The sequence below is a fragment of the Amphiura filiformis genome, chromosome 3 (genome assembly GCF_039555335.1).
Source record: "Amphiura filiformis chromosome 3, Afil_fr2py, whole genome shotgun sequence".
Lineage (NCBI taxonomy): Eukaryota > Metazoa > Echinodermata > Ophiuroidea > Amphilepidida > Amphiuridae > Amphiura > Amphiura filiformis.
In genome coordinates this window covers 57,767,035-57,779,716 of record NC_092630.1, presented here as the reverse complement: position 1 = coordinate 57,779,716, position 12,682 = coordinate 57,767,035, and the positions used below count along the sequence as shown (strand labels likewise).

At 35.5% G+C, this 12,682-nt stretch overlaps 1 protein-coding gene across 2 annotated transcripts in view; it reads right to left on the bottom strand.

The window, feature by feature from the left end:
• Positions 1-690: 690 nt before the first annotated feature.
• The window catches only part of LOC140148817 (RNA/RNP complex-1-interacting phosphatase-like), a 58,456-nt gene continuing 46,464 nt past the window's right edge, over positions 691-12,682 (bottom strand). Inside the window, exon 10 of one of the 2 annotated variants that reach the window (XM_072170889.1) lies at positions 691-2,033. In XM_072170889.1, coding sequence (XP_072026990.1) covers positions 1,364-2,033 — 670 coding nt within the window. In that variant the 3' untranslated portion in view covers positions 691-1,363. Of the gene's footprint in view, positions 2,034-7,222; positions 8,667-12,682 lie in introns of those variants that run through there. The other variant, XM_072170890.1, reaches the window with a different exon arrangement.

Here is a 12,682-nt window from a genome sequence, read left to right as displayed (position 1 = left end):
CACTTAGGCAGGAATGCTTGATACTCATGCACTACAGTTGGTAATGTCTTCATACTAATATCATAAAAATGCATCATCATCCCCTAGGTGGATAAAAGCCCTTATTTTTCATAATATATTAAATTAAAAAACTAAAAATTGTGCAATTTTCCTGGCAACACTGCTCCCACGTATGAAAATTACCAAAACTTTTTTTTCATGATATTACTAGACCAACATCTTATCTACTTATCCTGAGCAGATAATTGTGAGAAAAGAGTTACTTTGGGGGTTACATCAATTTTCCCAACACAAGTTTTGGCATGGCCGAAAATAATGAAAAACACCCCTATTTTACATAATGGTTTCACCCACTTCTGAAAGTGATTTGTTTGTGTTTACATGATTTTAATAGAGAGGAAGGATATCTTATTCACTGTATAAAAGAAGGGTACTGAACATGATTTCCTTCATCCTGAAATCTGACCTGATATTTCTACATTTTGTTACATGTGAAAATGCTGAAAATGCTGAAAATTGGGCAAATTTACATTTTGGCGGTTGCCATGGCAACCAAAGGTGCAGAGGCGACATGAATGTCATTCCTGTTGACTTTGACCCAAGGTGCACCCATGCACAAAGTTTGAAGAAAAATCATTTTTTGAAGTCTGCCAACACTTATTTGATTTATACAGCAGACCAGTCTTAAGTTTGTTGTCACTGAGTTTGAGCCTCGTACCCTTTACAGATGTCCAAAAAATGCATTTCTAAAATTTGACCTTTGACCTGACCCCTGCAAAATGTTCCCCTGGTCATGAGATTTGTTGTCACTTAGTTTGAGCCACATCCCCCTTACAGATGTCCAGAAAAGGAAATTATAAGATTTGACCCCAGATAACCTTTGACCTGACCCCTGCAAAGTGTTCCAAAATATTCCACTGGTCATTAAGTTTGTTGTACCCATTACAGATGTACAGAAAATGCATTTCTTAAATTTGAACTCTGCATGACCTTTGACCTGACCCCTGTAAAATGTTCCCTGGTCATGAGATTTGTTGTCACTGAGTTTGAGCCCCATACCCCTTACGGATGTTGAGATAATGCAATTGTAAGATTGTACCCCCTTAATGGCCTTTGACCCCAATTCTTTGTACAACTTTTAGACACTGGCTAAAGGCGATGCAGGTACGCAAGTGACGACATTGTGTTATGTAATTTGTGGAAGAAGAAGCATTTTTAGTGAAAATCACATTTTGGCCATAATGACCTTTGGATGACCTTTGACCCCGAGTTGGTCATGTAACATTTGTGCCCCCACCCAATGGTCCTTGTGACCAAATATGGTCACATTAATTGGCTTAAAGCATATGGCTACGATGGCTCGTTAAAAGTTTGACAGAAGAAAGAAAGAAAGAATTAAGAACTGACCAAAAACAGAACACTCGCAAATTGGAAATTTGCGATTGTAATAATGAGTATATTCAAATCCAAAAACAATAAACACAAACAAGTAATCTGACACTTTTCTTCTAATAGTATGTTTTTTTGGTCCTTTTACTTTGATGCCGATTATTTGGATTTTGCTCCCAGCTATCTCCACAAAACTGCCTCCCGCCATTAACTGCGGAGTTTCCACGCCTCTCCTGGTATCACTGTAATAGTCTCTGGTATTATGGCTGTTATGATTAGCTGACCTGTCATCACTTCTACGTATCCTTCCTTGATCCCAATCTTGTCCTGACGAATAGTATCTTTCCCTGTGATCATTTTGGTAGCCATAGTTATTACTCCAATCATAGCTTGACCAATGGTCATTACTTGCATAGTTCCTTGAATAACTACCGTCAGATTCTTCATAATAATCGTTTCTATAATTGTCTTTCTGTCGGTTATGATAAGGCTGGTATCGTCTCTCATCATATGGTCTTCCTCTTGGGGAGTTATAATCTCTTGACCAGTCGTTGTTTCGCCATCCATTACCTTGGTAATAAGGCTCTCGGTACGAGTCAGATCTATATGCCGGTTCTTCGCTGGCTTCTTCGTCTGAATCTGATCTGTATTGATTCAAAAAGTAAGATAAAATATCACGAAATTAAACATTGTTTTATTTTAGTTTATACAAAATTACGAATGTCAACACAATCATCATTCAATAGCTGAAATCTGTAATGTGGCACTTCTCAACTTCAGATCAAAAAGAGAGAGTGACAGTGAAAGGGTGTCATAAAGCGTTTCTAATTATGTAAAATTATTATTTTTCAATAATGTTGTCCAGTCAAATTCTGTAAATTCAAATTCTTCAAATTCAGTTTGGCTTTTGGAAAATGAGCAACCTGACAGTAACAGCAAAGCAAGGAATACACCAAAAAATTTGGAATAATTATTGTGACCCGTTCTTAAAAGTTAGCCGTGCTTGAGCGGGCCATGGCATACTAACGTTCATACTATAAGTATTGCTCGATTTCTGCTCTAAAAGTATATATTTGAGTGGACACTACTGAATGAGCCATAAACTCTGCAACTTGCATTCTGAGTTACAGTGTAAAATGTATGTGAAGGTCGTATTCATAGGTATCTCAATAAGGTGCGACAAGTATCTCATCAAACACTGTTTAAACCAATCAATAATCCTATTGCTGAAGAGGATAATAAGCTTCTACCTATTTCTATAGAATAGTTCTTGTCTTTGTTTGCTTTGGCTAAATCCTGTTCAAGTGGTGGATAACAAAGCATTGGATGTATAACCAACAATTAACAATGAGAGGACATTCCTGAACCTCACTGACTTGGGGATGATTTGAAATGACCGCCAATTATGACTGTTTGATATTGAATTACCAGAAATGTGGAATAAGAGACACACGTAGCACCGAAAAAAAGCTACAATTTTGTTGAAGGAACAGATTTCAACACACCATAACCCCGCTTCTGGATATCTTTTGAAGTGAAATGATATACCATTTGAAAGCTTATGATATATATTTTCTAAACACGAAATAAAACAAAATTGACCCGGCCGACTTTACAGCCGATTTGTGGTGTCCAGTCACATATAGTCAATTCCCACCTTCTCCAGATGAAGAAATATCAACATTATGTTGCCGCCAATTATTGAGTGTCATCATGAACATAACAAAGGGAACATTTTAGGCTGTTTGGGTAAGCCCAATGAGTCCATACTCTGTATTAATTTTTCCCTTAGTCTAGGGTTTTGCAAATGAATATATTCCTCTTTTGGATTCGTCAATATTGAGATCACTTAAATGCATGATAATTTAACCTCCAGTACCTTATAATATATCTAGGCCACAAAACAGTGCACCCTGAGCTGAACTAAATCCTGAAATCGGCAGTGGCAGCCACTGCTTTATATTATGAAATCTGATCCCTAGGCACATTTTGTGATCTAATATCTTACGAATAGGTTTCACAATAATGATAACATTTTGGGAACAAATTACCCTTATTGTATGTCATGTTCTCACATATTCTTTGACAGCTAGCCGTTTTTGATTCGGTTAAAGGAGAGTGATGAAAACAGTTTCTGCTTGTACAGAAAATGAAATGAACTTAATGTGTCTGTGCTAGAAGTGGCACCAAATTCGTTACATAAAAAACTGTATTACATATTCTCAAGAGCTTCAAGCATGTGAAAAAACAATTATAACTTGAGATGACTGGCGAGTAGTTGAAGTTTTATTGTAACCGTTACCCTTAAGTTTGCGCAAAAGTGTGTGTGCAGCAAGGCAATCACAATATCAAGTGAGATATACAATGAAACTTTCTATTCTGTGGAAATGATAACATTACAAATTTTATCAGTTGAAAGAAATTTGATTTTCGTATGCCAAAAATATCTTTTAACATAGCAAAAACCAGTATTTTACTCCCTGGTAATCCACATTGTGAAAAGTCCACATTAATGTCGCATTTGTGGTGATACTGTATACATGTATATTGATGTGGTATAATTTGTAGGAAACTCTGAAATAATTTGTTAGACACATAAAAATACACTCTCCTAATAGTGTCACTGCTAACTTAACTGCCCATAAACAACACTTAAATCTTCTTAAAATCTCAATAAATTGAAGATCATTCTATGTTGACGTTACTTCATCCAAGGTAATCCGTAATATGGGAAGTCTACATTAGTGGCACTTTTGTTGTGAAAATAATTATATATTAAACATGGTATACTTTATTTCAACCGGCAACCTGTTATCATAAATTTTGCAATATTGCACCTGTTTTGAAAATAAACATCAGTGTCACTGGCAGCAGCTGTTTTGTGTAAACTTGGAAACAGCATTTAAACATTTAAATCAGCCTTAGTTATAGAGCAAAATATTGGATCGCATGTCATTTTATGCATACAAAAATGTTGTACTTGCAGTTGCTCCTGTTTTCGATTTAAACAATGATGAGATACTGTATCATTTTCCCATTAGCATGGTGACATAAAGTACATTACAGAACTTAATTGATGATGTATATTTTTATCTTGAAGACAAAAAAAGATACAAAAAACTGCTAATGCAGAGGCGAAGCCAGGGGCAAGGGGGTAGCTGCCCCACTATGAAAAGTTTGCCCTGCCCCATTGAAAGTTGCCTTGCTCCCCCTTGCCAACCCTCTGAAATGGCGCTGGCTGTACCACTGTGCTACTGTAACTTGTCTCATTCTATGAAGTATTAGATCTGGCTTCACCACTGCGTTAGCAGTTTCTCAATAGACAATATACTAGCTATGTGTTGACCAACTCAATACAATCAGGGATACGAGCTATCTACATGTACCAATTAATTAAGTTGTGTGATTGGAACCGTATTTCGTCACTTCTGTTCCCTAAAAGTCCAGTGTGTGCAAAATATAACACATCTGGTATTGCCACGTATCACCCTGCAATTGAATTCAATATAATATTATGCAGTAGACAGTATGAACAAATTAACTCACCTCATGGATGGTGTACTAATAAAAATGGGTAGAACTTAAAATATAGACCGGGAAATATGAAAAGTTTCATCTCCTCAAAACGCGGTTCTTCTTATTTCTCTAGGTTTTCTTTTCCATCACTATATAGACCAAGCCCAGTGGCATTTCCAATCAATAATTTCCGATATGGCTTCAAGTGGCATACAGGCTACACTTTGATTATTGCCGCCGGTGAGTTTTATATGTACATATTTTAATCATGTATTTTTTGTACTGCGGGTAATGCATAGGCTTTAATTGGGCAATGTAAGACCTTTTTCAAAAAGTTAAATAGAGCGTATAAAGGGAAAAGTGGATAACAATATCAAAGAATTGGTAACCTCATATAGCGAACGCCCTAGATTATTACCCTTATTGCCCTTCATTTTACCCCATGGCTTATAAGCCATTTACTTGATTGTTCCATTAGAACTTTTCTCTCTTTTGGTTTTGGTATCAATGCTGTTCCTCTTCTTATTCTTCAACTGGCAAACATATGGAATGCCTGCAAAATAGTTTACTGTCTTTTGGTTCCGTTCCTTTTATATTGTCCATATGGAGTAAAGCACATATATTTACAACAATCACGTTCCTCTCCAAATTCAATAACAAGAATGTAATGGTGTTTTGTGCTGCAGGTCTGTGGTTCGACAAGCTCTCCATGAGTTTTCTCCATGGCCCTAAATTTTTGTACGATCTTCCTTTTGCTAAAATACCAAGTTTACTTTACTTCCACTCCTTTTTCAAGAGCGAAATCACCTTTTTGGTAAGGACTTATCATTCCTCAGATCAGAACAAATTTCACTCTTTTACATTTAGAATTTCCCCTGAGTTCACTAACGATTAGAGTCGCACACCTTTGGTTTAAATGTAATTTCCATTATTACACTTGGTGATTTCTGAAGCTGTTTTCTACCAGAAATCTCAAAAAGAATTATGTTAAATGTTTATAGCAAATGTATCCTTTATTTCGTTTCATAATCATCAATAATTTAAGGCCGAAAGTCAGTGGTCAGTACTCCATGTCGCTGAACTGTTCCCATGCTACGCACACCGTTGGTTTAAACATTTTATGTTGAAAAACACAATTGCTTGAGAAAAAACAATTAAACATAGACTTCCTACATTGTATTTGCTGTGTCAGACCAGTGATCTTCTTGCCAAGTAAAAGAAGATCTAGCAAGTGCACACAAGTGCAAAGTGTAAGGCACAAGCCATGCAATAGGGTGTGTGACAAGAGACACTGACCAATGATAAACATACAGTCAAAAAGAAGGAAACTCATGTTTGAGGAGCTGTAACTCGAGATCTATAAGGAATCTGCGAAAAAGGAAAATACCACTGGAAAGAGCAAATTCTACACGTCTACATAAAAACAGGAATTGTTGCAATTGCTCACAGCAAACTCAAGTTATACTCATTTGAATACAACCACCCATTTTTGTAGCTGCACACGGTTTCACTTCCCAGGTAGGGGCCTACCTATCATATTGATTGGTAAGGCGCGATATTCAAATGCAAAAAAAAATGTTTGTGGCAGGTGTGATTTACATCAATAATTTCTGCATGTTAAAAGGGCTCTTTTCAGTATGAATTTTACCTCAGTGCACTACATTCTAATGAAACGGGCCAAATGACAACATGGCACCACAATTTACCGCAGACGGGAGCGCATACGTTTCTGTCGTGAAGTATCATTAAACTAAGAGTCCCACTGAAGCTCAGCGTCGTCTTCGTCTCCAATTTCCTATAGCTAACCGGGTTTCATGTAAGGGAGCAGTATATAAGAATGTGAACAAGCTCAATGTGCATGGGACGCTAATGAACAGACAGCCGGAAGCTTCAGGCAGACCATGCACGAACTGCTAGATCACAAGTGAACATTGCTAGAGTTAGACATGCGTTACAGCAAGAAGATCAGCTCAATCCTTTACCCAACATTCCCCAATCAAGCTTCTGCCAGATCGTTCGTAAAGACATGAATTGGTATTCCTACAAACTATAGTACCGTCATGGACTTTGTTGAATATTAATTAAAAGCAAAAGTTGTCTGTTCAAAAATAAATCCTGTTAGCACTTTGCTGATTCGTCGAAATTTAAATGGATGAAAATCAATCAGCCGTGTGCAGCTACAAAAATGGGTGGTTGTATTCAAATGAGTATAACTTTAGTTTACTGTGAGTAATTGCAACAATTCTTTTTTTTATTTAGACATGTATAATTTGCTCTTTTCAGTGGTATTTTTATTTTTAGCAGATTCTTTGCAGATCTTGAGTTACAGCCCCTCAAACATGAGTTTACTTCTTTTTGACTCAGCCTGTATGCTCTAGTCACCTGTGCTTACAGAACTTTTGAAAGTTGACGAATAGAGACATTAACTGGGAATTTATGTATAAAGAAGATCCCTGTGCCTGGGCCTTACTTAATACCAAATGCTGTCACACACACATACTCACACCGATTAACTTTGTTACAAAATGAGAAAACAATGAAAACTTTGCATTACTGTTCATCCTTTTGGAATTAGGCTTTAATACCAAAAACAAATGGATAGGCTAACGTTTAACGTGTCTTATTAAAACTTTCAACTAATAATTTAGTATTGAAGAAAGATTAGAGGAGTATAAAATCATTTAATAATTTTGACCCTTAAATGTATGACCAACTTATCAATATTTTGACAGAATTAAGTAAGCTATGTGATTATTAAAAGCATGAAGCTACTTCTCAAAACTATGTTCTTCATATTAAAGCTTTAAGTAAAAATAGAGCACCGTCGTGTAGTTTAAAATGTATTTAATATAGGGCTGGTTTCTTTTTGGATGTTGTACCTTCACCTTTCTCCTCTCCAAAAATTGAAACTATTTTGCTGCCAAATAACTGTAAATAACTAATAAATATTCCTTTGTATTCAATTATAGTTCAATTAAAAAGATGTGAGGTTTGATATGGACAGACAACTTTCAAGAAATGAATCACCTTTAGTACGGATCTCATTCATCCCAGGTAAGAGTTTGCTTTTCATCTTCTAATAGCTACAAAAAGATTCTTTTCTTCTTTATTAACAAAACAAAAGATGACTGAATGATACTGTTAACACATTCGCATTGTCTCACAAGCTGCTTGGAATACCTATCAAAATATTCACCGCTTCGAAGCCTCTGTCACCACAAACAACATCAAACAATACAATATCACCCACATGAAACCGTCTCTTAGCATTAACTTTAGCGATCGATTTGTGATGGCCAAATATTTGACTGCTATTGTCATGTCGCCTGATAAAGCAATTCTTTCTCCTACAATATTTCATAACAACACCTGATACTTGCTCCTCTAGCATCATCCCCACTTGAGAATCTTCACTTTTATGCGAGTATCCACCGCTCTGTTGCTTGCAAGTATTTGCGGAATCCAAATCTGATAACAAGGTTTGAGGCTCAATATTACTAGCTTCACTCTGATCAGATTGATATTGTGACGTTTCTTTTAGACGTGTGTTTGATTTATTATGCAACATAGGCTCATTGACATCATCAGTTTGATGAACTTCTGTTGTCTGGTTGCCAGATAAATGACAGCTTCTCCCTGTGGGTAAAGGTGACACCACTCCATCATCCGTCTCAATTCCCTGGCATACGTTTTTCTTGTTTTTCTGTTTTCTCTTGTGCTTCTTTCCTGAACGACTTGTCTCTGGAACTTCATCACCAGTTCTGAAATATTGAGGTATAACATGCATTCCTAAGAATTTGGTGTCAATTCAAATAATCTTTTGAATTATTCAAGAAAATGTTTTCACTTTATTTCTTAATTTTATGTCAATGTTGATTTATCAATGTTTAACAATATCTCATGATTTATTATAGTGTGAGACAGACACTCTAAATACGTAACCAGTTATGAAATACAGTTTGCACTTACAAAACATGATAATACATGCGAATAAGGTTTCATGTAGGGATAAGGGAGATCTGAAAAACAAGCTTGTCATTAACATTTGGAATCTGTTTTCATCTTTTAAACAGACCTTACCCTTCCACTTGGGATTTGTCTTGTCAAGCTTAAAAAAACCCCACAACATAGGAACCTTCTCTATTTTCATATTTATAAAGTAAAACAGACTTTCTTTTCTGCCTAAATCTATTGGATACACTTATAATCAAGTTCAATCAACTTTAATGTGGCATGGGAACTTTGATATTCTCTAGTTATTTTGAAGGAACTTCAGTATTACATGTAATACAGCATACCGGTAAGTAGACCTCTATTAATTTTTAATTATTTTGTTTTCATTGCATTCAAATCCACAAACCGCCTCTGCTAGAGAATGGAATATGTCCAGCATGATGTCAGAGTGCTGAAACCTCTATAACTTTAATGTTAATTGAACTAACATTTTCACAATGTCTGCCCATAGGCTAAGCAAAGTGCTTTTATCAACTTTTGATCTTTCATTTATTATTTAGAAAACTCTACTTGCATGACCTACTTGTTGATGGTCGGTAAGGTGGAAACCCTTTGCTGCCAATAAGTGGAAGGCACAGCTAGGCCATGTAAGTTGCTAGCTTAATTCTCCCAAGGCTGAATGGTTGTGAAGCAGACATCTTTAAGATCTTTTTCACCAAAATCAATTGATCTTAATAAAATAATTTAACCCTCCACATGATATGCAGATTTGTGAATTCATGTGATTTAAACATGATGGATATATGAGTATAGGTAGGTACTTTAATTTGGCATATTACCTGTTTTTGTTGTTGTTGTTTTTTTTTAAAAAAATCAGGTCGCTATATTAATTCAAATTCTTGGTATTAAACCGCTTAAAGACAGTGAAACGCCCAGATCTTAACGATAAATGAGAATTTGTGACTGATTATGAGCCAAAAATTTAAAGGCTAGGATTATAGACGCCAATTACTTCAGAAAAGAATAAAATTGAAATTAAAGGAGCGATTTTGCAAGATTAAAATAAAATTCAGGTCACAGCATTAATTCAAGATCTTGGTATTAAAGACAGAACAATTTGCCCCCATCTGAATGATACATGAGGATTGTAACTGATTGTGAGCAATAGTCTATAGTCTAAAGGCATAGTCTAGATTGCATTACTTCAGAAAAGAATAAAAATATCATAAAAGCTGAGACTAATGTCAGATAAAAGGAGCAGTATTAATGTCAGATAAAAGGAGCAGGATTAAAAACAATGCCTGGAAACACAAGCATGACCTAGATCTGTTCAGCTTCATCAACATTCCCGAGATAAAGATCCCCCATACTTCGTCATATTACACTATTTCTATATCCCCTTACACCTGTATTATCTGTATACCAGACAAATATGTATCTGTGCCATATAGTATGAACCAATAATGTCATATTATATGTGCCAACACTTACATAAACAGATACTAATTTTACACTATTCTGACATGAAATCATATCGCATCACCTTTTTTCTGTTTTTGTGTTAGTTCATCATGTTACATACAAGCAGCATTTTGATACAAGACTAATTCAATTCCAGCTGATATGCTTCTCTGCACTCTAGGGAAAATAGGAAAGTTTTACCTTTCAGACTATTATTGAAAATGTGATCCACAAATCAGACCATATCTGCCAGTTTATTGGGGCAACTGCATTATCATTTTTACATTAGTCTATTAAAATAAGATTATGAACCAGAAACGCTCTCCTAAACTCACAAAAGGAAAGCTGTTTGGTAAATTTGACAGGCGGAATAATAAAGTGGTGAATGGCAAGTTATCACTACAAAAATGATAAATCACTTTTAAGATATTAACATAATAAGTAGTTTCGTAATTTAAGTTCAACCATATTACCATGTTAGTTACAGTAATTATAAGAGTTTTTTGAGTTTTTTATAAAGTTGGTAATTATAAGAACTCAATTTTCAAAATTGCCTCCTTTGGTCTTATTGGATCAATTCATGTCACATTTGTATACAATATTTAAGTTGACAAACAGTCACTGAGAATAAACAAACAAATCAACAAAAACACATTTTGAAATATTTAACAGAATGCCCATCTCAAAATGCTCACTCACATCCCAGGCAATGTAAGCAATCAGAAGTTGAGCGTGAAGTGCAAATAAAAGGTTTCTACATACGCCATCTCTGAAAAATTGGGAGTTATTGATGCGAAGGAGAAAAAAATGCCAATTTGACAAGAGTTCTAATGTTTACCACTGCCAGGTCAAGATGGCCGACTAGTGTTGGGTGTCCTAATAAAACATTCAGTACAACCATACACACTCATGTAGAAAGTGCTTCAAGGGAATCTGTTTCTCGGAAAGATTATAACTTTATACAACTGGCAAAGGTGATTGACATTACTATGGAATGTGTGGCCAAAGAGGTTTTTCCGCTTGTTGTATTAGTGAACTTCACAGGTGCAACCGTCTTCATATAAAATATACAACCTCGCTCTACCTCTATTTAAAATTTCATATTTTGATACAATTCTCATTTGATGTCAAAATATATACATGACCTATACCAAGACAGAAGGACACAACTGACACTTTTGATGATGGTCGTGTGTCTTGAGCTCGCCACCAAAAAAAGGTGGCGACGTTACATTTTGCCAAAGTCGACTCAAAACAAATGATGATATCTCTGTCAAGCAAGAAGGTATTGTCATGCTTGTGGTCTCATTTTATTGCTAAATAAAATGCACTTTCAACCCTGTAAAAAGAAATACTTGAACCTTTTTAATACTGACACTGTGCTTCATAGAATTCAGAATGGGCAGGGTGGCGGTGGTGGGGATGTGGTGGTGGGGATGTGGTACACACAAACTCTATGGGATTGGTATTTTTAGTGCGTAATCTGCTTCTGTAAAGGCTGTAAATTGGATTTGGACTCTATTTAGCATCTAAAACACTCATGGCCTTACAGCTAAACAATTCTACTAATTGTTTTTAATAATTTATGATTGGTTTAGTCTAGAAAATACAAACTTTTCCATACAAAACTACCCGTTGTCATATTAAACACTGTAGTAAGTAATGCAGATGTCTTCAAAATCTAAAAGTTACTGTAAAATTTTAATTACTTATCCTATCATAGTCAAAGTATAGATTTTCTGTAGGGAAATTTGACGAGGAATCTAAATATGGACATATTTTTTCTGTATGGGTTAGGGGGAAATGTTGAGGTTCAAAATATGTTGAATTGTAAAAAAATCTAATATACTTTGGGACACCCTATATTCCTAGATTACCAAACAGCTGTGATTTTGGTTTCTTCCAAAGTCAGTTGGCTCTCCATGTCCTCTAACCAAATGAATGTTGTTTACTTCCAGTTTATTACTGTAAGTTGGTAATAAGCAATGCATTGAGTGACCCATTTTTTATCAAAATCTTTTTTATTCCACCCTGTATAACTTGCAGGTCACCCTGTATAATGAGTTGAAATGTATATATTTGAATTGCTTCTGCCTTCAGCCTTCCAAAAATGTATACTTTTCCTAGTTTAGGGTTGATGATTGTCGAGATAATCTAATTAGAAACCCGGTTGGTGTAAAAATTCATAATATTTGTCATGTAACGCTAAGGGTGGCGAGATCAGGACACACGGCCTGATATCTACCCGTAAAATATCTAGAACAGTCCCACTTTTTATGTACGAGTCTATGGAAGTTCAGTACAGTTTTTGTCCTTTATCTTAAAGTAATCAATTTGGTCGATGTGCCCTTTTATTGTGGTA